General features: G+C 46.9%; 1 protein-coding gene across 6 annotated transcripts in view; it reads left to right on the top strand.

The window, feature by feature from the left end:
- Window positions 1–26,169, top strand: part of PTK2 (protein tyrosine kinase 2) — a 251,843-nt gene that overhangs the window by 188,879 nt on the left and 36,795 nt on the right. For 5 of the 6 annotated variants that reach the window (XM_082858781.1, XM_082858780.1, XM_082858779.1 and 2 more), the window contains 6 exons: window positions 4,137–4,237; window positions 5,867–5,982; window positions 6,836–6,936; window positions 9,802–9,891; window positions 12,422–12,626; window positions 25,233–25,344. In XM_082858781.1, coding sequence (XP_082714907.1) covers window positions 4,137–4,237; window positions 5,867–5,982; window positions 6,836–6,936; window positions 9,802–9,891; window positions 12,422–12,626; window positions 25,233–25,344 — 725 coding nt within the window. Of the gene's footprint in view, window positions 1–4,136; window positions 4,238–5,866; window positions 5,983–6,835; window positions 6,937–9,801; window positions 9,892–12,421; window positions 12,627–24,648; window positions 24,714–25,232; window positions 25,345–26,169 lie in introns of those variants that run through there. The other variant, XM_082858783.1, reaches the window with a different exon arrangement.

Below are 26,169 nucleotides of genomic sequence, written 5' to 3'. Positions count from 1 at the left end.
TAGTATCTGTGTTTGTAGAGGCACGTGTCTACAGAGTTTCCCAGGTCAGCTGTCATGTTTGGGATGTGAAGGCAGATTGATTTCCTGTCCCTTCATCCTCTGGTACCTTGCACCATAGCCACCTTCACCCTGGCATTGGGCAGATATATAGAGATGCCAGCAGGCCCTGGAGTTGGAGGTGAGCGGGAAAGACACAGTCCCTGCGGGATGGAGCCCACGGATGAGTGCGGGAGAGGAAACCCTGCCTGTCCCGAGGGGGCTGCTGTGGAGAGCTGTGTGTGATGGGTCCTCTCTCCTGAGTGCAGACCCTCAGAGAGCCAGAATCCGGTCCTGCCCGTTTGCACTCATCAGGCTCTTTCCCTCCTGCCCTCAAACTGGGTCGTCTTCCTGCTTCCGTTCGGCTTGTCCCTTCTGACCACATACTTTAATAGTGTCTCCTTAGGAGGCTTTGTCACAGGGCCCTGCTCTTTCCCTTCCTAAGTGTCCATAATTAAATATGCATTGTCTAGGGATTTCCCTGGCGGTCCAGTGGGTAAGACTCTGCGCTCCCACTGCAGGGGACCTGGGTTCCATCCCTGATCCAGGAACTAGATCCCACATGCATGCCGCAACTAGGAGTCCTCATGCCGCCACTAAAAAAAAAAAAAGATCCTGCATGCCACAACAAAGATCCCGCATGCTGCAACTAAGACCGGGTGCAGCCAAAACAAACAAACAAATAAATATATACATACACGCGCACACACGCACGCACACACACGCGCACACACGCACGCACACACACTGTTTAAAAGTTACTCTTGTCTCTGTCTCCCTCTAGACTTTAAGCCCCAGTGGGGCAAGGAACGTCTCTCTTCTGCTCACCGCTCAGACCCAGAGACAGCACAGGGCTTAACTCATAGAAGGCACTCAGTAGCCACTGGTCGTGTGAATGAGTCTTGGTGCCCTTCATCACATGTACATTGAATTTCAGAAACATTTACCACCCAGTAGTCCAGTAAGTCACAAGTCATGGATGAGTCATATTGTGAGTTCATCAGTTAAGTCGCAGCAAATCCTAGTCCTGTCCCTGGATCTTTGACTTAAGTACAAGACAAGGCCTGGTGATGACTTCTTTCTTCAGGGCATCTAGGCCAAGAAAACACAGAATATATATCAACCATCATTACCTAACAGCCTGTCCGCCTTACCTTTTGTGGTAAGGTGCATTATATATTTTCAAAAATGCACATTTTTTAAACGGCTTCTCCTTCTCTAAAATTTTTATGAACAGTTATTGTATCGTGATTTCTGTAGGGCTTTGGAATCACCAGTACAGAAATCAACTTTAGAGTTTCACAGGAGTAGTCAGTTCACACTAACCTTGTTCTCTTTTTGAAAGGCTGTTATTTCAGAGAAACATGATGGATGTAGTACACCTAAAATCCTGTGGGGCTTTGACAGGCTCTATACGTAAGAGGGGAAGTAAACTTTTTCTATAAAGGACTACATAGTAAATATCTTAGGCTCTGCAGGCCAGATGGTCTCTTGGCACAACTGCTCAGCTCTGCCATCAGGGTGTGAAAGAGCCACAGACAGCACGTAAAGGGCTGAGCAAGACTCTGTTCCAGTGAAATTTCGTTTGTGAAAAGCAAACAGCCGCCCCTATAGCCTGAGCCCCTTGCCCCGGGTGGATGAATAACAGGTCAAACCGCTACACCTATTGGGTTTTAGTTCAGCAGGGATAGAGTTTCCTAGTGACCACAAGATTCTCCTCTTAGCCCTGTACTGTGTAGTATTTTTAATAATTACTTCTGTAAAGGGTAACATAAAACCAAAAATGATGGAAAGTCAATTGAAAATGAGTGAATATACTGGGTTCCTGAATGTTTATCCAGAAATATCACATTCTACGTAAGTGATGAACTGCATTGACAGGATGAAACTCAGTGATAATATCACATTATACGTAAGTGATGAACTGAATTGACAGGATGAAACTCAGTGATAATATCACATTATACGTAAGTGATGAACTGAATTGACAGGATGAAACTCAGTGATAATATCCCATTATACGTAAGTGATGAACTGCATTGACAGGATGAAACTCAGTGATACGTTTTGGATTTTGTGCCAGGTGTTTATGTGGGGAGGGTTGCTTGTTTGTTTGTTTGTTTTTAACTACCAGGTCCTATTCTTGGAATATGTAGGCAAAATTGAGGGGGAGAAAATACCTTAAGGGTTTCAGTTCTCTCAAGTGAATGTGGGGTGACTTTGCAAGAAGCCAGTGTAATCCTTGGGTGCGTTGGTAGGATATACAGTCCTCCATATCCGCAAGTTCTGCATCTGCAGATTCAACCAACTTCACTTGAAAATATTTGGAAAAAAAATTCCAGAAAGTTCCACAAAGCAAAAACTTGAATTTGCTGCGCTCTGATATCTATTTACATAGCGTTTACATTGTATTAGGTATTACAAGTAATCTAGAGATGGTTTAAAGCATAAAGAGGATGTGCGTAGGTTACGTGCAAATACTCTGCCATCTTTCAGAAGGACTTGAGCATCTGCAGATTTTGGTTTCCCCCTGGGGGTTCTGGAACCAATCCCCTGTGGATACTGAGGGACGGCTGTAGGGTGTCTAGAGTGAAAACAGTGAGAGGCCTGTCTACTCCAGATGTATCCAGCACTGAGTTGCAGTCCACACTGGGCTCCATACTAAAATGGATACTAAAAGATATTTGCTCCTGCTGTGATTCTAATGTCCTTGCTTGGCATCATAAAAATCAACCCCAGGGCTTCCCTGGTGGCGCAGTGGTTGAGAGTCCGCCCGCTGATGCAGGGGACGCGGGTTCGTGCTCCAGCCCGGGAAGAGCCCACATGCCGCAGAGCGGCTGGGCCCGTGAGCCATGGCCCCTGAGCCTGTGCGTCCGGAGCCTGTGCTCTGCAACGGGAGAGGCCACAGCAGTGAGAGGCCCGCGTACCGCAAAAACAAAAACAAACAAACAAACAAAAATCAACCCTGTATTGGTCCCCCAAATTTAAAAAACTTTTCTTCATTTCAATAGTCTATGAAGTCCAGGTACTTTGGGGACCACTGCAGTGGGTCACATGTAAAGTCACTTCCCGTTTTGAGGTTCTGGAGTTCTGTGAAGGTTGTCGTGCTTCTCACTAATCCTAGTCAGTGTACTGTGCAGGTGAGCTTCTTAGCCCTGATATTAGATGTTAGAAATGTATACACACTTAAAAATACACACCCACACATAGGTATGTGCGTATATGTGCAGGGCCCTCTTGGTCATCTTGGGCTCAGTGAGGCAGTCACACTCACGTGACGGCCACAGGCCATATCTGGCATCAGACTTTCTTTGAGGGGAGTGCAGGACTGGAAATAGCAGGCCAGCATTTCTCCTGTAGGGAAGTCCTCACAGCAGCCCGGGAACTCGTTTGCTTAGCCCTGATAGTGATCAGGTACTGTGAGGGGATGAGGCCACAATGGTGGACTCAGGAGCCACCCGGGTCCAAAGTAGAAGCCCTCACAAACCCGCCGCTGTGGGCTCCGGGGCTCTGCAGGGGACACCCAGCCACACCCACGCTCAGGGGAGCTCTTGCTACCTCATCAGCAACTTACCAATCAGGGGTGGTTTTTACCATGAAGGGTATTGCTTAGAAAATGAACCACACATTCCAACTTCATGAGATTTCCAAAGGAAAACCTAGAAAGTTAGCCCCAGGTCAGATTTGTCCGTGGAAAATAAGAGGAGGTTTTCTTAACCCTTAGCTCTCATAGTAGGTCTCCCTGTAAAGTTGCTCACAAGGTCACTGCAGTGGCATCTTGTGCCTCACGTGGTCTGCTTTTTTTGTGCCATTTTATGGCGACTTGTGAGCTGACCTGACCGGTGGAATTGAATTCCCAGTTGCCACATCATTAGCCTTGAGTTTTTTTATTCTTACTTTTTGGCTGTGCCACACAGCTTGTGGGATCCTAGTTCCCCGACCAGGGATTGAACCTGGGCCCTGGCAGGGAAAGCACCGAGTCCTAACCACTGGACCACCAAGGAGTTCCCCATTAAAATGCCTTGAGTCTTATTTGAACTAGTCTAAAGGAAACTGAAATATCTTCAAAAGACTGACCGAGGACCACATTTTTCCCCCAGTAACGATGCGTCAGTTTGACCACCCTCACATTGTGAAGCTGATCGGAGTCATCACAGAGAACCCCGTCTGGATCATCATGGAGCTGTGCACGCTCGGAGAGGTACCTGCCCACCTCCGCCTCCCGCCCGCTCCGCCTGCCCCTCGGGAAGTGTGCGACACACACCCTAGTGAATATGAGTAGAGCGTCTGCATCAGTAAGTTCCCAAGTGATCCCCTAACTCAGTGCTGGCAGCAGTGTCTTCCCATCCAAAGGATTTGTCAGGACTGGAAGCAACAGGTGACCAAGCGGTTCTTTTTTCCCTCTCTGTTGCTGTTGTCTGAAGAACAAGCCCAGGGATTTGAGAGTGAAAGAAGTAACGTTAGTGGAGTTTGGGTAAATTAAGGCTGAATTTACGTAGATCAGAACAGTTGCTTCATCTTTTTGGGCATTCACTTTTCAGTGTCTTTCAGACCAACTCATGTTAGTCACAGTTTCTTTTTAAAACGTGAGTAACAGACTGTGGGCTGATGTCCTTATTTGACTCTGTCTGGATCACAGAAGCTCTTGAGTCGGTGTATCACCACCGCCTGGACGCTGGTCCCACCCGGGCCTGCTGAGCCACACAGCCTCTGTTTGTGTCCCCAGGCTGCTCTGTGGGCCCCTGCTTGGGGCAAACACGGCAACTTTCGAGATGTCTACACATGACTCTGTGGCACTGAAACCTAGTAGTTTAACCTTCTGACACATTATACACGTTACTTCGTCTTTGAAGGACACCAAACAGTCTTGCTTTTAATGAAAATTGGGGTTTTCTGTTATCAGGAACCCGAGGGTGCTTTGGGCCCGTTGTCCTCTTCGTGACGGCATCAGCCCTGCCTTCCGAGGACAGGCCACTGCCTGGCGCCTCCCACTGCTGTCCTCTTCAGCTTGGGTAACAGAGTTGGCGAGTGAAATATCTGAGGGCCTCTCCGGTGTCTTTCCTTCCTCTACCATGCCTTGCCAAATAAAATGGAGTGTTTACGGATATTTTTGGTTCACGTTATTTTTCTGCTTTTGTTTTTGGAGAGTTTGCTAATTCTTCTGGCTTAAATCATCAATATTTCTCCTTCGTGTAGGAGGTTTTGTAGGATTGGAGTGTTAAATTCATCAGCCTTCTTTGCTGTATTATTAGCATTTAGCTGAATTAGTCATGATAGCGGTAGTAAGGACCAGTAAGCCAAGTGCGTAAATACCCAACACGGGACCGTTTTATCCTTCTTCACCCAGAACCTCCTGGGGGCAGAGGGAGAATCTCTTGCCTCCCCTTCCTTTTCACCCCCTTGTGCTCAGGTCTGCCTGGGGCATGGGGAGGTCTGAGGGAGGTGGACTGACCATGGCTGTGGAGGAGGCTTGTTTGAACGGTAACTGGAGCTTTTTGTTCTCCAGCTCTCATTATCTGGCAGTATTTTATACTGTGCCTTTATTCATTCCCTGGAAGCATCTTTCCGTATTTTTTCAGAAATGTGTCTAGAATCATGAAGATTCCAATTTTGCAATTGGATCTCAAGTAAAGAATGATTAACCATAATTTCTGAGCTGATATGTTTCTTTCATTATGCTTTTTTTATTAGGGTAGAATTGAAGCCATTCTCATAAAAATGCATTTGGAAATGATCAGCATTGTTTTTGAATATAGCTCTTCTGCTGTTGATTTTTAGTCTCTGACACTAACTCTTTCTCTTTTTTCTTTTTTGGTCACTGTTCAAAAAGCTGAGGTCATTTCTGCAAGTAAGGAAATACAGTTTGGATCTAGCATCTCTGATCCTCTATGCCTATCAGCTTAGCACAGCCCTTGCGTACCTAGAGAGCAAAAGATTTGTGCACAGGTGAGACCCGGGTGTGAAGCTGGTGAGCTGCCTCTGAGCAGGAAGGAGGTGGGGAGAGGTTCTCACTGTGCCCTGAGACCTTCCGTTCCCCCAGCTCCCGTACACGGACGGCACTAAATGTCCTGCTGTGCGTATCCCAGCCGAGTGTGGGGCCCTGGCGTGGGAACACATGGATTTGAGGGGTTTTTCCTCACATGGAGTATGAAACAGGCCCATTATTCCTTCCACAAATACTACTGACAGCCTCTACGTGGCACTATGGACCTAAAACAGATATTGTCCTGGGACTTTCCAGGACACCATAGCGCCAGGAGTGACATCTGTTGGCCTTCTGCAGAATTTCTGTTCATAATCTGGGTCTCTCATTTGAATACAAGTTAAAGCCCTTACAACTTATTTGCCTTGCATTGTGTTAGAGTTTTGTTATCCGGCACTGAAACGGACTGCATCAGCAAAATCGTTTACAAGTGTTCCAAAGATCATTTTACTTTCATTAATGAGGTTTTTTAGTAACCGTAGAGTCACACACCCTGGTCGTGTATACTGTCTATCAGTTAATGCAGCCGGCAGTATGATTGCATGAAAACTAATAAGTGGTTTCATTATTTGAGAATATTCTTCACCATCATTCAAAGTAATAATCACCATATTAATGAGTAAATATCTGCCAAAAGGAATATATTTGAAGTAAAGTAATAAGAGTGTCTCTCTTTTTCAGTGTATAGTAAAGCTCTGGTTTGTATTGTATATAGGCTGTCTTTCAGAGTACCTGTATGTCTTTATATAATATAGATGAGTTTGTGGGGGTTGTCCCTTGTATTAAACTGTATCGTCCCAAATTCTTCCTTATCAGGGACATTGCTGCTCGGAATGTTCTGGTGTCCTCAAACGATTGTGTAAAATTAGGAGACTTCGGATTATCCCGATATATGGAAGACAGTACTTACTACAAAGGTAAGAAGTCAGAGCAATAAATCAGAAACAGGCTCAGGATCTTTAATGATTTTTAATTCTGAAAAAGGTACATTCTAATATGCTCAGCTGATTTTTGACAGTGGTATACAGTCAGGTGCGTGGAGGAAAGACAGCCTTCTCAACAAAGGTGCTGGAGCAGTTGGTCATCCCTGGCCAAGAAATGACCCTCAACCTGAACTCACTCGCCATTAACTCAAATGGATCATAGACTTAAATATAAGACATAAAACTATGAGACTTCTAGGAAAAAACATAGGAGTAAAGTTTTCGGATCTAGGGCCAGGCAAAGAGTCCTTAGGCTTGACACCAAAAACATACATAAAAGGGAAAAATTGATAGCTTCTTCCTCATCAAGATTTAAAATTTTTGTTCTACAAAAGACCCAGGCAGAAGGATGAAAAGACAAACTACAGAGTGGGAGGAAGTATTTGCCAACCACATGTCTAACAAAGGACCAGTGTCTAGACTACAGATAGAACTCTCAAAACTCAGCAGTAAAAAAAGAAAGGACACAGATAGAAAGTGGGCAGGAGATATGAAGAGAGACTCCACCGCAGGGGGTATTCAGATGGCACATAAGCACATTACCCACCAGGGAAATGCAGAGTGAGCCCACGGGGTGGTATCGTGCGCACCTGTCAGGATGGCTAAGGTAACGGTAGTGACAACACAAAATGCTGGCAGACACAGAGAACGTAAATTGCTTGTGCAGATGTAAAATGGTACAGCTGCTCTGGAAAAGAGTTTGGCAGATTCTTAGAAAACTAAACATGCACCTCCCATATGACCTAGCTATTACACACTGAGGCATTTCTCCCAGAGAAATAAAAACTCACATTTACACAAAACTGGTGTTTGTTCATTGTAGCTTTATTTCTAGCAGCCAACAGCTGGAATCAGCCGGAATGTCCTCCACTTCGTAGACACAGCTGGCTAACCTCCCCGCAGAGTGGTGGGTGCCCTGGCTCAGTGCACGCCGCCTGACTTACAGATCTGCAGTCTTCTGACTCCAGAGACTTTGATCCTTTAGCTTTGGAGCTGGACTCTAGCTGAAGGGAATTTTTTCTTCAGTTTTCCCAATCTTGGAATCAGATTGACTTGGTTCTTCAAATTATTACTAATTTTCATATTCCTGGTACTTCAGCTAAGGTTTGGATTATAAGTCCATATTACGCTTTTAGTATATTTTCTAGTTATTACCACCATTTTACAAAGGCCAGTTTCTTGCTCAGTTTGACTTCTGTATTGTCGCAAGATGAGCCCTAATCTTACGTACAGAATTAGTCTTTTTCATTTTATACTTTAGCTGATGACAGTTCTCCGTCCAAATGCTTTCTGTATACTACAGCCTGATCGTTTTTATGTGGAAGGAAAAGTCTGGTTGTTTATTCATTTTGATTATGTAGTCATTTAATTTAAAAACGACCAAGCCACCTTTCCACTGTTTTAAAATACATTTCCTATTACCTCACATCCTGACTAGTCCAAACCCTAGAATTCCACTAAAGGGCTAAACTCCAAACAGCACGGTGGCCAAGACTCTACATCATCTAGACAGCACTTAACGTGGGCAACTGACCAGTTCACACATTGTTATCTCAGAGAGGTCACTAAGTCTAGATCCTGCCAGGCTTCAGGAGGACAGCCCCTCGAGGTTAGGGGTTCCTCGCCTGGAGCACAGCTGGAGAGTCATTTGTTGTGAGGGAATCAGAGGCTTTGACCTCAGTTGTCATGAAGGTGCATGAAGTTAAGTGGAAGAAAATTAATGAAACAAATGTAATTGTCTTCCGATTAAAAGTCTTGAGAGCACCCTTGCTTCTAGAAGAGAGCCCGGCACCCTAGCACCCTGCTCCGGGGCCCTCTGGATCAGGGCCTGTCCCTGCCTGGCGCCGGCAGCCCCTCCTCCCCCCTGCCCCTCCCCCTGCCACACCCTCTCACTTCCGCTGGATTTGAGAAACTGTTTCTGCCTTTTGGAATTAGGACTCCCTGAGGGCTGGTATCTGGTGAAAGAATGTTGAGGGAGGTGGCACAGAGGAAGGATCTTAGGCCTCTAAAGAGAGCCAGTGCCAGGCTTTCGGAGAGTGTCCTTTGCGCTCTGTCGCCCTCCCGCCCTTCACGTCCTGGTGGTGGCACAGCCCGTCCTCACACTTTGTGGATTCTGTGTTTGCACGCTCGTCTGCTTGCTGAGACATGCAACTTCCCGAATCCACACTCCGATGCCTTCATAGTCAGGCGTGGATGTGCCCAGGGCAGCGACAAGGTGTCCGTTTGGGCTGGTGGACAGCGAGTGGGGGGCAGCACCTCTGGCTCTGGGCCAGTCGGGCAGGCTGGAACCCCAGCTGTGGCCCCTGCGTGCGGGGCCGGGGGGCGGGGAGCAGGGCCTCAGGCAGGTCAGCAGCACATCCATACCTCATTTTCCAAAGAAGTCAGAACCTACCAGGATAAGTTTGTAGGACTTACGGTTATAATCTGTGTGAGGTACGGATATGTACGTACACACTTCTCCCGGGAGCAGTGGTTCGGTGTTCAAAGCGACCTTATAGTAAGAGTAACTACCGTGAATGAGAATTGACTGTGTGTGGCTGCCAGGCCGTTTCTAAAGCCAGGCCTCCAGCCTGTAGATGAAGCCGGCACAACTGAGCTGGGAGCTGATGCCTCCCGGTAACCGGGCCGCCCTCCTCCCCTGCTCCCTGCCTCTCCTCTGTCACCCCCAGACGACCCAGCGTCAGGGAGTGCAAGGCAGTTCTCCCAAAGATTTTGGTACTAAAAATCTCAGCTAGCTCTAACTGTTAGATTCCTGAGCAGGTGACAGGGAAGTTTTACTTTCTAAAATTAATCTTCTAGCTTCCAAAGGAAAATTGCCTATTAAATGGATGGCTCCAGAGTCAATCAATTTTCGCCGTTTTACCTCAGCTAGTGACGTATGGATGTTTGGTGAGTATTTGAAAACTTTCGTGTTAGAATTACAGTTCACATATTCTCTGAGAGGGATTGAGCTCTGTGTGTTGTCAGAGTCTGTAGGTTGGTTTGCCTTCCCTTGCCTGGCCTCCCTCACTGCTCGCCTGCGCCCTCCCCGGTTCCTCAGACATGGGCGTGTGCCGTGCGCCCAGGTGTGGCCCGCGGGGCCCAAGGTCCTGCCCCTAGCCCCTTCTCACTGCGCCTGCCTCCCTCTCAGGGAGGTGCTGTGTCCTCCCTTCTCTCCTGTCTGCACGGCCTCAGACATTCCTTTTATGTGAGTGACGTAAATGGTTAACCTGTCCGTGCGGTTCTGCGACGGCCCCCAGATCCAGCATGTCTAAGATTGCCCTTCATCTCTGTTCTGGAATCTGACCCCTTCCTGACTTGTCTCAAGTCTTGGAAGCGTGACCCTTCATGTTCTGTAGCTGCTGCTGCTCTGGTGTCCACTGTGTCCCCTCCTTCCTGCTCCAAGTCCGTCCCTGTCGTCGTCCTCCTGCGCTGCGTTCTTGCAGAGCCCCGAGCGGAGCGAGAGTGTGGCTGTCGTTCACTCTGCAGTACTTAACTTCTACTACCTTATCCAGATTTTTAAATCACTCACCTTTTTGGTGTGGATGACACTCCATCCCCGCCCCACTTTCCTGGTGTTACTCCTTCTTTCTGGACACCTCATCCTGACACCTTCTCCTCCGGTTGAAACTCTTTTTAACCTTCAGGAAGAGGTTGGAAAGAGTTTCTTCATTCACCTGAAGTATCCGCTCTGCCATGAAGCCCCAGGTAGCAGGTGTGCCGTCCAGGCATAGACTCCCTTTCTCTGCTTTCCCAGCGCTTCCTCTCTGTGTCCAGACACTCACGTGTAGATCTTGTGAATAGTCCCATGTGCATATTTTCTCTGCCGGATTTTAAGCTGCTTCCCTGGAGATGCCCTGCTAAGTTTATGCACCTTCTTTTTCCTATAAATAAAAATAACTTTACATACATGAAGTACGTGTTCTCATTTTTTCTTCTGCTTCCTTGCTGTTGACTTCCAGTAGCCATTTAGTGCCCTAACTGACATTAGGTAAAGGAAGGAATTCAGTAAAACAGGAAGTGGTGTGACATGATTGGAGAAGGCGCTGGAGTCCAGTTGGCTTCAGATCCCAAGACCTCACCTGTCAGCTTTGTGACCCATAGAGCAGGTTACTTGTCCTCTCAAGAGGACTTCACATTTCAAAGAGTCTAAGATGCCTTTTTTTCACATTTCTGGAAGTAGGATTTGTCACCAATCAGTGGCGTTTCACAGTTGGTGTTAGTCGGGGGTGTGTTAGTCATGTGGGTCCTCACCTACACTCATGTAGACTGTTTTGTTCATATTGGTGCTACTTTCTTGTCTGAATGAGTTTAAAATCGCTCTTTGGTAAGAATAAAATAATTCTAAGAGGTAACAAAGGATCACATTACAACTTAGTGGGCAGCATATCCCCCCCTTTTTGGTAATATAAAATAATAGTGTCTCTTATAATCATGGCACCTCAGATTTGATAAAATACAGTTTTTAAAGAAATGTAAGGTGTGAGAATTAAAGATAGTGTAAACTTCAAGGAAAGGTGCCAGAGACATATGAAGGTCTCAAGAAATGATACCCAGTGTTGTTATTACTAATGATGTCATAATTTCTGGTGAGAAAGCAGAACTAAGGCATTATTTTTGTCATATACTCTTTACTTTGAAGTTGTTGGACTTTTGGCTAATTTCAGATCTAACTCACATTAATGTGATATAATGGCATAATGGTATATGCCTTCCTCCTCTGAGGCACACAGCATCTTAGGTGCTGAAGATACAGAAAGACAGTCACAGCCCCTCTGCCCCCAGGACCCGGTGTATGGGGCACGCTTGCGGTGGGTTAGATGGGAGCTTCCCAGGGGGCAGGGCAGGCAGCACAGGAAACTCACAAAGGGACCTGGAAGAAGAGAACTGGTGGAGAAGAAAATGAAAGGCATCGAATCTAGAATCCAGCACAAGCCAAGTCACGAAGGAGCGTGTTCAGGTGCAGGTCTGAGTGGCCAGAGTGCCAAGTGATGGGAACCTGTAGAGGAATCTGAGTATTCTGAAAGCATAAGACTTAAGTTGCAGGGTTTTCTTTGCTAAGCTTCAAGCCAGCTGCTGTGATGATAAGCAGGTTGGACTAAAGTGGAGGGAAATCTAAAATGCATTCAGCTTTTTTTTGAATTGGTTCACTAAACTATGCTATGAAATAGCACTGTAGCTGGTGGGCCATTTTCTAATGGAGAATTTTTTAGAGAAATAAACCTCTTAGAAAAGTAATGGGTTTTTTCTTGATAATACTGTTTCATTATTCGCATCATACTAAATTAGTATTCCTGTTCTTATTTGCGGCTTTATTTGGCTGATGTGCCCGTAATCACACAGGAGGTTCTGTCGTACGAAGTATGAAGTTATTCCTGAAACGTGGGAGTCGCACTCCTGCTGCTAAGTTTACCATCGTGTTTTCGTCCCCGCCTCACAGGTGTGTGTATGTGGGAGATACTGATGCACGGTGTGAAGCCCTTTCAAGGCGTGAAGAACAATGATGTGATTGGTCGCATTGAGAACGGGGAGAGGTTGCCCATGCCTCCGAACTGCCCTCCCACCCTCTACAGCCTCATGACCAAGTGCTGGGCCTACGACCCCAGCCGGCGGCCCCGCTTCACTGAGCTCAAAGCTCAGCTCAGGTAGGATGGGGGGCGGGGCTGGGGCGGGGCCGGGGGCGGGGCGGCTGCTTCTCCCTGGGAGGTCCTTTTATCAGTACGGCAAACCTGTTTCTTGGCAAACGTAATTACTTCTTTATGGATTTGTATTTATTTATACATTGTTAGAGCCTTAAGAAGATTATGTCTTCAGGTCTTAATAAACTTCAAATTGTGATCAGGTGTCTCTGCCCTGACTGCTGACCAACGTGGCACAGCCCACCGGCTCTGCGTGGTCTAGTCCCCGCCCACTCCCCAGTCTCGCTTCACACCATCCCTTCCTCTGCTCCAGAGGCACCCGGCGCCTCTGCCTTCCCCCGCTTGCCTGCAGGGCGCTTCTCTTCAGTCTTTGGAGCCCAGCTCAGGGTTGCCTCCTGCAGGAAGCCTGCCTCATCTGCCCCACCCGCAAAGAGCTAGCCCCTCCTATGGTACCTCTTCAGCGCTCTGTTGTTATAGCTCAGCATCCACGTTACCTCTTCAGCTGCCGTCTTGTGACTCCTACTTCGTGCCAGACGCCATTAGACCCAAACCTCCAGCAGCCCCCAGTCCCCTGGCAGGAACACACGGACTTCTTAGTGTGCTGGGCCGCCCCACAGGGTCTGCGCAGAGCTGACCTGCTACTGGCCAGACTCAGAGGCCTCGACAGGTGGCCCTCATCCCGTCTTGCTCATTTCTGGAGGCCTGGGGCAGAGCTTAGGACCAGCACCTGGTCAGTGCTCAGTAAACACTTGTCGAACTAAAGTCTAGATTGAGACTTAATACTTGAATCAACAAGATATTTTAGTATAATACGTAACCAACCAGCCAACGCCATGGTTTAACGTGCTGTTTCATGTTTGGAGTGCTCCCCTGATTTTATTTGAGTTTTGTTATTTGCTATACTCTCGTCATTTTTCATAAACATCACCGAATGTCCGGGTCCAGAAGCCCCCGGCAGCCCCTCTAGCCCACCCCACCCCCCGGCGCTTGCGCCCGCTCAGCCTCCCCTGCCCTCCGGCAGCGCCACCTGCCGGCTGACCAGTTTCCTCCAAAGAGAATGTTTCTGGGAAGGAGCAGGGCCTTAGTGAGAAGTGGGAGAGATGCGTCCAGTCAGCAGCTGTTTTGCTAAGTGTCTCCTTTGTTCTAAGCTAGGTTCTGTTGGCCCAGCAGTGAGCAAAACACAGTCCTGCCCCCAGCGTCTGAAGTCCGGCCGAGGAGGTGGGGGTCGGCACCATTGGCCGCACGGTGACACCCCTGACGCTCCCCCTCCGGGCCCCGCTTCCGGGGCCTCGCGCGTGACGGCCGGCCCCTCAGGTCTTTCAAGACAGCTTTCTTCAGGCTGGAGCTCTCCAGGTTCTTAATTCTCATGCAGCTTAGTTATACCTGCTGTCCCTGTCGGAGCTGGTTTTCGAACATGCTTCATTTCGTGTTTTGCTCATACATTTTTTTGTTCCTCCTTGACCTTTGCTCAGAATCTGATACATTCTGTCCATGAAACCCCCCCTCTGATACCAGTTCCACCTGCCCGCCTCCCCGGCGCGTTCTTCCCCCTTACTCTGGGTATCCGCCGGCTTCTCTCCGCAGCCTCCTCCCCTCCGCTCAGTACTTCTCCTTGGTTGGTTGTCTTAACTGTTCCTGTGGCTTCGCTCCCCACCTCCGTCTGTCTTTAGCTTCAGTCCTGCCTTTTCCCACAAGTCCCAGACCTGTGTCTTCAGTTGGAGGACATCGTGTTTATCCTGAAGCAAAGCCGTTACCGTCTCCTCTTGCCTGCCTCTTGCCCCTCAGCTTGTGTAGGTTACAGTGGGGCCTTTGTCTCCACCTGCCTCTGGGAGCCATCAGTAACTCCTCGCCCGCCTGTGCCAGCTGGCCAGCCGGAGCATCCTCACCTCAGGGTCTTCAGACCCACTCCCTCCTCCCAGCTCTCCTCGCCACCCCGCCCCCGGCCCGCATACTTCATCAGTCAGTCTTACCAAACATGTCGAAGTGGGAGAGTAACTCCCTTGCTCAAGACAACTTTCAGTGGGTTCCTGGCACCCCTGGTGTTAGTTTGAGGCTTCCAGAGTAGCACTTAAGGCTCCTTGAGTTACGGCCAGTGTCTTTCCATCCCTTTCTCACACTGTGGCCAAACTGACCACATGCCTCCGCCAGGAAGGCCTCCTCTGCACCTGCTGAAATCAGCCCTACTGTCTTCCTCAGCCTCTTTCCCTGCTCTGCCCGTGGGCTATCCAGAACTCTTGCTTCTTCTGGCCGTGCCCGCCCTGTGGGCCGCAGATGGCCACATCCCGGTCCAGTCAGCTCCACAAACACTGAGCACCACGTAGCTGGGCCTGGTGCTGGTCACTGGGCAAGAGAACCCAACACTTTTCCTGCCCTCGAGGAGCTCACAGTCTAGTACGTCTCATCCCCTACTAGACTGAAGCTCCTTGAGGACAGGGATCGTCATACTCACCTCGGTGTTGCCCGCACCCCCAGGCCAGGAGCTGGACCCAGTGAGGACCAGACAGCTGCTGAGTTCACGCTTAGCTCTCACAAAACTCATGCTGACACTGGCCGGAGGACTGTTGCATTAAGGTGGAGCAGCTCCAAAAACTGTCCCAGGTGAAGGCTTAGAACTAAATATAATTATTTTATACACACACACGTATAAAAACATCATGTACCTATTTATAGACGCTTTCTTGTGAACAATTAGTACAGATTATTGACCATTAGTTTGTTCTGTCTGTTTTGTATTAGTCAGAAATGGAGTTTAACTTTGTATTTGGAACATGTAGAACATGGCTACCAAATAAGCCAAATAAAACGTAACTTTATAATATACTAGCTGCTTGGTCACCTATATGTAACAGTGTATCACAAGTAATCAAACACGTTCTTTATTGAGTTTTTAAAAATGGTTATTATATCCAAGATTCTAACAAAGTAATAAATTTTGGATAGCCCTTACCCCAGGGCACCTAAAAATGTTCCCACATCCCATTCTCCTTGTCTATCTAAAGAGAAAATGCTGCAGATAGACTCAGTTTATTGTGGGCTCCACTCATCTTTGGCTGGACCACGTCTTGTTTCTACTGTATCGTAAGTTAAGAAAAGTGGCTCTCAGTGTCTCTTGTTAGGCAGAGGGTTGTACTGGGATGGGTCGGTCTCTGTGACCACAGGGCCTGTCCTCCTGCCATCCTGTGTCCTTATTCATAGATGTGCCTCATTGAGGAGAATGAGATTAACCTCTGGGCAGCCTAGTAGCAAGTGTGAGAAATTCCTCAATAAAAAATTTCTCATAACATGAGCTCTAGCATTTCATACTGTGTGACTGACAGGTTATAAGAGTGCACTAAATATTTTTTGAATGAAAAGTCATTTAATCCCTAGCTAGTCAGTTAATTCTTTGGTAGATACTGTGGCGAGGAGACCGCAGTAAAACCTCTTGAGTATTTGCCCCTTTGGAGTTTATGTTCAAAGATAGCGTTTCCCAGCAGTGCTCTGTGTCATTAAGGTGTTTGTGCCATTATAGGAAAAGATTGTCAGTTTTATCTCAGGGGAACATTTTAAGTTAACGTGTGGCCTATTAAATCCCTTTTAGACAAATGAGGGTAATAAATAAAATTATTGATTTAAATTTTGTACCCTAATTTTTGTATTTTTCTAACTTTTTATTGACATGCAAAGATGTGAACATATAAACATGCCAAGAAGTAAACAGCTCACTGAATTTTCACAAATTGGGCCCATTCCGGTAACCAGCATCTAGAACAAGAAAACAGCACTGCCTTCACCCCAGAGACCCACGAGAGGCCCCTTTTCCAATTACTGTTCCCCCTGCAGGGATAACCACTCACCATAGACTGGTTCTGCCTGGTTTGGAACTTTATGGAAACGCTGTAATGCAGTGTGTACTTTTTTGTTCATGGTTTATTTTGCTCAGCGTTTAGTTTGAGATCACCCACGTTACTCGGGTAGTTGGACTTCACTCGTTGCTGTATGTGTCCCATTTGTGAATATACCATAGTTTATCCCTTCTACTATTGGTGGAAATTCAGATGTTTTTCATCTTGGGGCTCTCAAGACTGCTGCTGTAGGGACGTAACAGAAGTGTCATTGGGTGAGCACGTGTGCAAGAATGTCTGGTGGATGCGTATTCAGGCGTCCGCAGGTGGGCGCGGCTTTAGCTTTATGTACTGAGAGCGCCTGTTTTCCAAAGTGGATGCACCAATGCGGTGTCTCCAGCAGTGACGAAAGCTCCTGTTGCTCCAGCCATAGTTTTTTAAAACCTTTGGAAATCGATCCTTGTTTCTAAGCATGCCATTTTCACATATGAAGGGTAGGTTAGAGAAAGAAAACATAACGTAAGTGGTATGTAAACAATTTACCTGAGGTTTTCTATTCTAAAGATCACTGACTTAGTAAGTGTCTGCCTGGAAGGCCCTCTGACCCTGAGCGCTTTAGGAAGCCCTTTGGACCAAAAGCATGCTCACTAGGAGCCAGTCTCCATCCTCTGCCGTCAACCTCAGAAATTACAGCATTGAAAACCAGCACTGACTGACTGCTTTCTGCTGCCACACCTGTGCCGTGAACTTTCACACATTATTTCATCTGAATCCTCCCGGTCCTGGGAGATGTAGATAATATTGTCATCATCAGTTTACAAATGGGGAAACGGAAACTGAGGTTAGGCAGTTGAGTGCTGGGGTCACAGAGCTGGGATTCAAGGCAAGCTCACCTGAGTCCAGGACACAAGCTGTCAACTGTCACGCCCTACGCTTTGTTTGAGCCATGGCTAGACGTTAGTAAGTGCTCTGATTATGATTTCAACTAGTGGGCAAGTTGTTAATATTGTTCAGTTAAAAAGGAAAAAGAAGAAAGAAAAGGGAAAAAAAACATACCTGTTACAAGGAATTCCTGCAGCTGGTTCTCTTACATTTGCTTGAGTGTCAACCAGAGAAAGTCCCCCAACAGAATGGCAGCGTCTCTGGCTTCGGCACAGAGGCCCCCACCCAAGGGTTTTGATGGGTGACATAGTTGCCACGTGTTTTCACTGTTTTGCTGTCAGATCTTGAGTGTGTTGCATTTGGCTGCTGTGGCCCTCTGTAATCCCAGAGTTAGTGGCAAGCAGTTGTGGAAGTTTTCGGCGAGGCTGAGTCTCTCGAGGGGTACAAGCCACGCCAGTGTGCGTCGGCCGGCGTCCGCACTTGCCTGCTGTGTACTCGTCCTGTACCCGTAATACGTAGCCTTGTCTCCAGCTTGGGTCTGGGGGAAGTTGTGGATGTTGTTTGCTTGTTATTATAACCTGATATCGTCGTGTTTGCTTCTTAACTTTATCATACAAAGCTGGCCGTTGAGAAATCTCTTTGACCTAAGTTGACCTTGGGTGAGTGACTTAGCCTCCCTGGGAGAGCAGAATCACAAATCCTACCTGTCCTCTAGTTTTCAGGATGAAATAAAATCATCTAAAATGCATTTAGTTTTCATGCTCGTGGTGGGTACACACACTTGTGGCTGCTCTGGTAGTAGCAGTAGAAACAAAGCTTTTTCTGAAGATCCGCAAGGGACCTGGAGGTCGTAGGTACAGAAAGTGATCAGTTACTGTTTAAAAAAAAAAAAACTGGTTCTTCAAATGTAAAAAGGGTAGCTATTATTATCCAGATACCAAAATGCAAGGCACATCTTTTTGACATTTTGTAGATGTCTTATGGACATCTTGTACAGGCTTTTTTTGTGTGTGTCCTTTCTGATTCTTCATTTATCCTAAAATAAAATGTGAACTCTAGATTAAAAACTCTAGATTTGATTAATAACATGAGGTGACTTGTGCTTCTTCGCTGTGCTTTTAAAGTGGTTTTGTATCTGCTCCCCAAATTCCTTTCAAAGGTGGTGTCTAAATTCCTCCTTAGTCATCATATCGGCATTTTCCTTCTCACTGCCGTCCTGTTGGGTCTTGGTGTCATCTAGAAGAGTAACCTGTTTCTCAGTTACCCCTGTATTTACATCTTAAAATGTTTGTTTGGTTTGGGACCTTAGTCTTCCCGGTAATAAAAAGTAAATAGTAAATCTAAATTTCATGGGAATTTAATGTAAAATTTAAATTGTTTCCACTAAAATTTATGTCATAACTGTTTCTTACCTGCGGGTAGCTCTTGCCCTTCACTGGACCCCCCCCCCCCGCCCCCGCACACAGATGTTCAGACCTTTCCAGGTGCATCTCTACTTTAGCTTCACCTCCAGAATTTGGTTTTATGTGAAGTAAACAAATTTCCGGTGAGATTTAAACTTAAATTTCATAAAAATTAGTCCTTTATACTTACATGGCTTCACAGGTCATTTTCACGTGATTACCTTACTGATTTCACAATAATTCTTAAGGGTGAGATACTGTTGCCCTTTTCACTTAAGGAACTTGAGGCTCAGAAAAACCCTATGACTTGCCCGGATTGTGCAGCTAGCAAAGGGTGGATCCAAGACCCTGGGCCCTTTTCTCCGAAGTCCAGGACCACTGCTTTTCTCGGTCTCTTTACCACCGTATGCCGCCCCCCACCGAATGGGTTGCTGGCTGCCTCCACCCCCTGTACCTCCCCACGCTCTGCTCACTTCCCCTCCCTTGTCTTATTTGTAAGAGCGGACTTTGACTAGATGAAGTTCACACTTCAGCTGTAATCCACGTATTTACTATTTGAAGGTCGCCCTCAGAACCCACAGTGAAATCCTCAGACTCATCCGGTAGCTGCTGTAATTCCTTCCTTTCAGTCCTGTTTCTGGCACCATTTTCCTTCTCTCTCTAGTTGTTCTTCATTCCCCTTCCCTAAATTTTGTCTCCAGGGTTATTATCCCTGAAAACATGGGGGAAGAGTGGAGTAGACATGAATGTCTGTCCTCCCCTCTGGAGAGTGAAGGACCAGAGGCTGTAGGTGGCCCATCCCTCTTCAGGTTACAGAGGGACATGGCGCCAAGGTTGATGCAGGGATGCAGAGAACGAGTGAAGCAGCGCTGGCTCCGTCTCAGCCCAGTCTCTGGGCACCTGAGCTTAGATGGGAGGGAGCAGCAGCCCCCGTGGCAGCGGGTCGGTTCTCAGTGAAGAGAGTTTGGCGCTGAGAAGCCACTGGCTTACCTTCTGCACCTCTTCCTCTCAACTCCCCAAATTTGCATTTTAGAAATACCTTTTGCATTATATTTTTAGTGATTGCCTCAAGTATTACATTATACATCTTTAACTTTGCACCATCTACTTAGAGTTAATAATTGTATTTCACTTAAAATGTGGAAACTTCATTTACCACCACCCTAGTCCTTTTTGTTCTAGATGTTGTGTGTATTATATTCATATATGACAGTAACCTCATAAAATAAGATTACACTTTGTGTTTTTAATAGTATTCTGAGGAAAGTAAGGGGAAAATCTTTTATATTTAACCCCATACAGTGTTCTTTGTTCTTTCCTAAAGATCTTTCTTCCATTTGGTTTTCCCATCTGTCTGAAGAACTTCTTTAACATTTCTTGTGGTGTGGGCCTGTTGATTAGTTTGGGTTTTTTTTTTTTTTTTTAATCTGAAAATGAATTGAACTTCATTACACTGGATATAGAACTCTGAGTTGACAGCATTTTTCTTTTTCTTTTTTTTCTTTCTTTCTTTCAGCACCTTAAAGCTTTCTTTTGTTATCTTCTGGCCTCTGTTATTTCTAATGAGAAGTCACTGGCCTTTTAAATTATTACTCTTCTGTATGTAAAGTGTCATTTTTTCTGGCTTCTTCCATGATTTTATCTTTGGTTTTCAGCAGTTTATAACGAGGATATGCTTGGGTGTGGTTTTTGTTGTATTGATCATATTTGGGCTTCACTGAACCTCTTGAACCTGTAAATGTATGTCCTTGACCATTATTTCTTCAGATATTTTTTCCGCTCCATTTTCTCTCTTCTAAAACTCCAGTTCCATGTATGTTAAATCTTTTGATAGTGTCCTTCAGGTTCCAGGGGCTCTGTTCTTTTTCTGTTTTCCCCCAGTCTTTTTTCTCTAAGTTCTTCAGATTGGATAATTTTTATTGATTTATCTTCAATTTTCCTGACTCTTCTCTCATCTCCATCCCACTGATCGTCCAATCCTGTGGAGATTTTATTTCAGATATTTTATTTTTCATTAGGAATTTTCATTTGGCTCTTTTTTATACCTTTAGTTTCTCTGCTGGTGTTTCCTATCTTTTCATTAACTATGACCAAATTTTCCTTTATGTCTTTGAGTATAATAATAGCTCTTCAAAGTCCTTGCTTGCTAATTACAACTTCTGAGTCACCATTGGAGTCAGCTTCCTTTAGATTTCTTTTCCTCTTGAAAATGGATTACATTTTAATGTTTATTTGTACATCAAGTGATTTTAGATTATGTTGTGGACATTGTGACTGATAGGTTGCAGAAACTCTGGATTCAGTATTATTCCTCTGAAGAGTGGTTGGTTGGTTGGTTGGTTGGTTGGTTTTAGCAGGCAGCTAACTTGGCAGGTCTCACATTGCAAACTCCCTCCATTCTGTGAGCTTGAATCCCGATTCAGCTAAGTTCAGCCTCAGCTGGGCTGCCTGGAGCCTGCCCTGTATGTGCATAGTACAGGGGTCAGCTAGTGATTCAGGCAGAATTTATACTCAGAATTTGAGGTACCCCTCCGTGGCTTTCTTCTTCCTGGGATTTCCCCCCTCACTTTCCACCAGCTGTGGTGACCCAAATTCAGTCCTCTGGCTCTTCAAACCAGTAAGACTGGGGCTGGCTTTCTGGCTAGTGGCCATTAAACTGGGGACTCACGCAGTGCCGTTCCTTTCCTCCCAGTGGCAGCTTCCTCCAGAGCCTAACTGCTTTGTGCTGTCACAGGGCTGTTTCTTCTGTCCTAGTCCATAGTTGCTGTCTGCAAGAGGATTGGTCAAATAGGAGCTTCTCGAACTTGCCAGAAATACAAAGAGGTCACCATTCTAAAGTAAGATTTTAGTAGAAATCACTTTTTTTCAAATAATTTTGAGATGTGTAACACCATAACCAAACAAAAGTGCGTTATTTCCTGCAGTTTGAGATACGTAATAAGTAAAGAGAGATGCAGTTTTGTATTCGTGAAGCGAGATGTTCGGTCTGCCGTGCGTGTTTATAAGAGAAGAAGGAGGGAGGCGTGTGCTGCAACACTGGTCACTGCCCACTGCAGAGGTGCCGTCCCAGCTTTGTCTCAAGCCTTGTTTTCTGCAAAGATACCAAGGGGGGTTGTTGAAGGGTCAGCTCCATTCCTTTGTGGTGAGGCGATGTTGGGTACTTAGAAGAGATCGTGTTTCAAAGCTGGCATTCCCATGAACTTGCCAGAACAAGCCATTTCCCTCGTGGCTTTTTTGTTCATCCAGTTTCTTGCTGCTCTTTCTCTGGATGTTTTTCAAATTAGCCTAAGTAGCTATGAATCCAGACTGCTTTTCTGTCCAAAGCAAATTTTGTGATGTCATCGTAAAATTATTATGTTTAGGTGATCAAAGTCCAATCTTTTTTAAAAAAGTTTTTCAAGCATAGAAGAAATGTAGTTTCGAAGAAAAGAATAGTATTACGATAATCATTCTCAGGAAAAAATGCTACAGAAATGAAATACATTTAAAAAAAAATAAGGCAGGTAAAAGTACAGAACTAGATAGCATTTACTTAAAAGTCTTACTGGTTTTTTTCACCTACTTTATTTCTCCATCCTAACAGTGGATAGGACAGGCAGTATCATTCTCATTTATGAAGGAGGACACAAGTTGAAATGGGCCCAGCTGCCCAGCTCAGAAGGTGCTGCTCATAGCTGGTGCCCTTTCTGCTGGGACAGCGGGAACAGCTGGTCACCCACTTGGACTGATCGCCCCTGTCTACTCTAAATCTTGTCCGTGTTGGAGATTTTCTTCTGAATCTTAGCTTGGTACTGGAAACGAAGACGCTATTAGACCACTTTATTGCTCTCCATGAAAATACCTTAGAAGTAAGATCACATCTTGTTGCTCCAGAACAGAAATTTAATGAGACCTCTCCATCAGCTTGCGGAGCCCGGGAGACCAGGTTTCACAGGGAGTGCCACAGGCCGGGAAAGGTCAACGCGTGCTTGCAAGTTTTTTTGTCCTTTACTGTGTGAATTGATTACTTTGATGACTTTTTCTCCTAAAGTGAGGGAAGTGGTGATAAAAAATAAAACTAACGTTAAATAAATACTCCTTTCCCCTCTTCCCAGTTCTCTTCCTAGATGGGGCTCGTGGATAAACAAAGAATGATTCTTACATGTTCTAACGTTTGTTAAATGAAAAGTCTTATGAGCTCTTATAGTTTTTTCTCTGGTGAGTTTGAGACTTAGAAACCACCATCCCAGGGAGAAGCGTGAGGGCTCATTGCCAGTTCACATTAGGCAGCTAAAAGCTTTCAAACAGAATGTATTGCTACTAAAAATACTTGGACTTTGGGAAAATATGTTTAAATTTGACCTCCTTGACACTCTGCACATTCCAGTGTTTTGCTCTGGGTTCCTCAGCAGCTGTAAAGAGGAGAGTTCAGAACTGTCTCCATGGGCACTCTTACACCATCTATGGAAGAGCTTCCCATCGTAAAAACAGATACTTCAGGAGTTATTTATGTTCTGCACTACTGTGAGCAGCAAGTTATGCTTTCCCCACAGCGCTTTGACGTCTTAGTTCTTGGTATGATTCTGAGGAACTCGCTTCCCGGTTACCCCTGCGTTCCGTGTTCAGTGGTAGCAGGTGATGAAGGGCCGAGAGGGAGGCTTCAGACAGTGAATCAGTGGGTCAGAGGACAGTGAGTGTGGGCGGAGGGTCAGGGCAGGTGGAGCCCAAGAGGGTCTCCTTATGCAAGGGCCCTCCCATGACCTATATGGGGGTGTTTGCGGGGAGCAGTAACCTTCAGGTCAGGGTGGCCCAGTTCACAAAGCAGCCCATGTGAAATAAATTGCCTTCGTGAGACCTATTTAAAATAAGTGCCATTGCCTTAAAGAACCCGTCACGCTTGGCCTTCTCGTAGCTTGCCTTTGTTTTAATGATTTGAAGAAGTTAGAAATAAGGACGATTTTTTTTACTTGATTTTTTCCTGATTGTTATGGACTTTTCAGTTGTTTAAAACTACGCAATTTTTGGAAATTCTGACTTGGAGTCTGTTACTTGTTTTGAGGGCCAGGTGATTGAGAGCGGGGCGCTGAGAAGCTCCTAATCGGAGGCAGCCCTCTCTCAGGCCAGGGGTCTGTCTGAACCCCTGCTCCCAGCGGCCACCCTCCCGGCAGCCTGCACCCGTCCCCTGTGAGGCACGGGGAGGTGGTGACCGGTCTTCCTCACCAGCCAGTGCACGTGCTCGGCTGATGGTGGCTTCACTCTCCTGTCATCACTAAGGCAGACTGTGGTCCGGGGTCTGTGCTAGTTCTGGGCGCGTGGAAAGCGGCAGCTCTCAGCCCATTGTGGGCAAAGGCCAAGCAAACAGGCTGTCGCACGCACTTGACCTGTGAATCGTGGGACCTGGGGCCAGGTTCCCGACAGCGCTGGCTCAGCGTGCATCTGGCCAGCCTCGAGGGTGCCGCCAGAGCCTGCACTGTTGTTAAAGTGTTGTGCTATTCACTCAGCCATGACCGTCTAGACGGAGTGAGAAGAAAAACGAAATCATATTTTGAGGAGGGGGTTGCTTTTCTCTAAAGTGCTAATGTGGTCATGGAGGGAAACGTTCCCTTTCCTTAAAAAACAAAAAACAAAACTCCCATCTGTAGTAAGGGCTTGCTGACTCAGGGCAGTTACGAGTTGAATTCTGTGTGTCCTCTGCTGCTGTAAATTGCATGAGTGCAGCTGCGTGAGAAACAGCCTGCCCTCGCCTCCAGGCAGCAGGAATGTCTCCTGGAAACAGTCGAGCCGAGCCGGATTCCCAGATTAGAAAGAAAGGCTCTGGGGCCGCTGACCTCACTCTCTCATGAGCTGCTGGCGCTGGGAGGTTCTCTGCTGCCCTCCACCAGGAGGCTGGGACTGGGAAGCCCCAGGACGCGGCGGCGGGGCGGCGGGCGGGCGGGCAGCAGAGGGCGGTGGCCGCTCCCGCGATGGCCCAGAGCCCAGGTGCGGAGCCCTGAGCGGCCCGGCGGGTAAGTAGCCGCGTGACCCGGTGTGGAGCTGCCAGTTTCAAGCCGGCAGGAGTTTCAGAAGTGCTTGTAGATACTGTTGCATTTCCTTCCTTCCTGATGAGGCAAAGTGCTGGTTAAAGTGAAAGTTGGTAGGAGGTCGTGAGCAGTGTGGGGAGCGTTGGGCCGCATGGCTGTTTGGTCGGTTGTTGTGCTGCTGTGGTGGCACTGTGAGGGCTGGGTCTGTGCTGTGTGGAGCGCTGCTCGGGATTTGCTCAGGGGAACTCTGCTGCTTAAAGGAAACTGGCGTTCAGACCATCCATCCTGGCCCCCCTTTGGTTTCCCAGCTCCTCCTTGTGTTGCCAGCCGCCCTTCCCTTACCTGAGGCTGTGCCCCTTGCATCAAGGCCATTCTGGAATCCTTTTGTGAAGTTAGAAACCCGATCCTCTTTCCCGCGGGGCTCCTCGGGTCGTCAGGGTGGGGTCTGGTGTGTGCGAGCTCCCCCCGTGTCAGCTCTCCTTACATACTCTGTTGTCTCTCTAGCACAATCCTGGAGGAAGAGAAGGTCCAGCAAGAAGAACGGATGAGGATGGAGTCCAGAAGGCAGGTCACAGTGTCCTGGGACTCTGGAGGGTCCGACGAAGCACCACCCAAGGTAGCAAAGGCCCCTAGCCCATCTGGCATCATGCCTGCTAACTTGTGCGGTTTATGCTGTAGGCAGCAGCTGCCTGTGGGGAGAAAACCAAATAGCGGGTTATTCTAAGAGGAATCACTGCAACTTCTGTTCCTTGTTCGCCCCACCGCATACCACCCCAACGTGCACCCGTTTCCCTAATTTGCATTGCAGCTCTGAGCTGTTCGAAATCATGAGTGATTGGATTAGGCCTGACCTTCCAATTCCCCCCCACCCCCCCGCCACCGCCCCCATCATCAGACTTAACTGAGCACGTCCGGCTCGGGGAGGTTTCTCTCTGCTGGTGTCAGGGACCTTCCTGATGACCAGATAGACTATAACCAAGCCGAGAATGCTTTACGTTTTGCTTTATTTTGAAAGGAGTCAGCTTCCACCTGACCCGATTCCTTTTGGGTTTGGTTTGGTTTGGTTTTGCTGAGAACCTGGTGCACATTTTCTGCCTTTCCTCATCTGTGGCGGTGGCTGGGTTGTCAGCGTGGGGAGGTCTGCCAGCAGCACCCCAGCCCTGCCCTGCATCCTCCTGGCCTTCTGCAGGCGGCCAGAGCCTTCCCCTCTTGTTCAGCTGGGCTGGAGCTAGACACAGTTGGCCCTTAAACACTCTCCTCAGATCAGGATTCTTTGTTCTCCTTTTGCTCTTGACAGGATAGTATTTTCACACAGTGGCTTACTTGCCATGAATAATCCAGTTCAGATCATTTTCTGGATGGTAAATAGATAATAGGCTTTTTTGCAGTTAATAGTTACCTGCTACTTGATATTTGATTAGCTAAAAATATATTACAGGAA

The sequence above is a fragment of the Leucopleurus acutus genome (genome assembly GCF_964270905.1).
Source record: "Leucopleurus acutus genome assembly, chromosome: 17".
Taxonomy (NCBI): Eukaryota; Metazoa; Chordata; class Mammalia; order Artiodactyla; family Delphinidae; genus Leucopleurus; species Leucopleurus acutus.
Note: the sequence above shows the minus strand (reverse complement) of the source record. Positions and strands in the feature narration are given on the sequence as shown.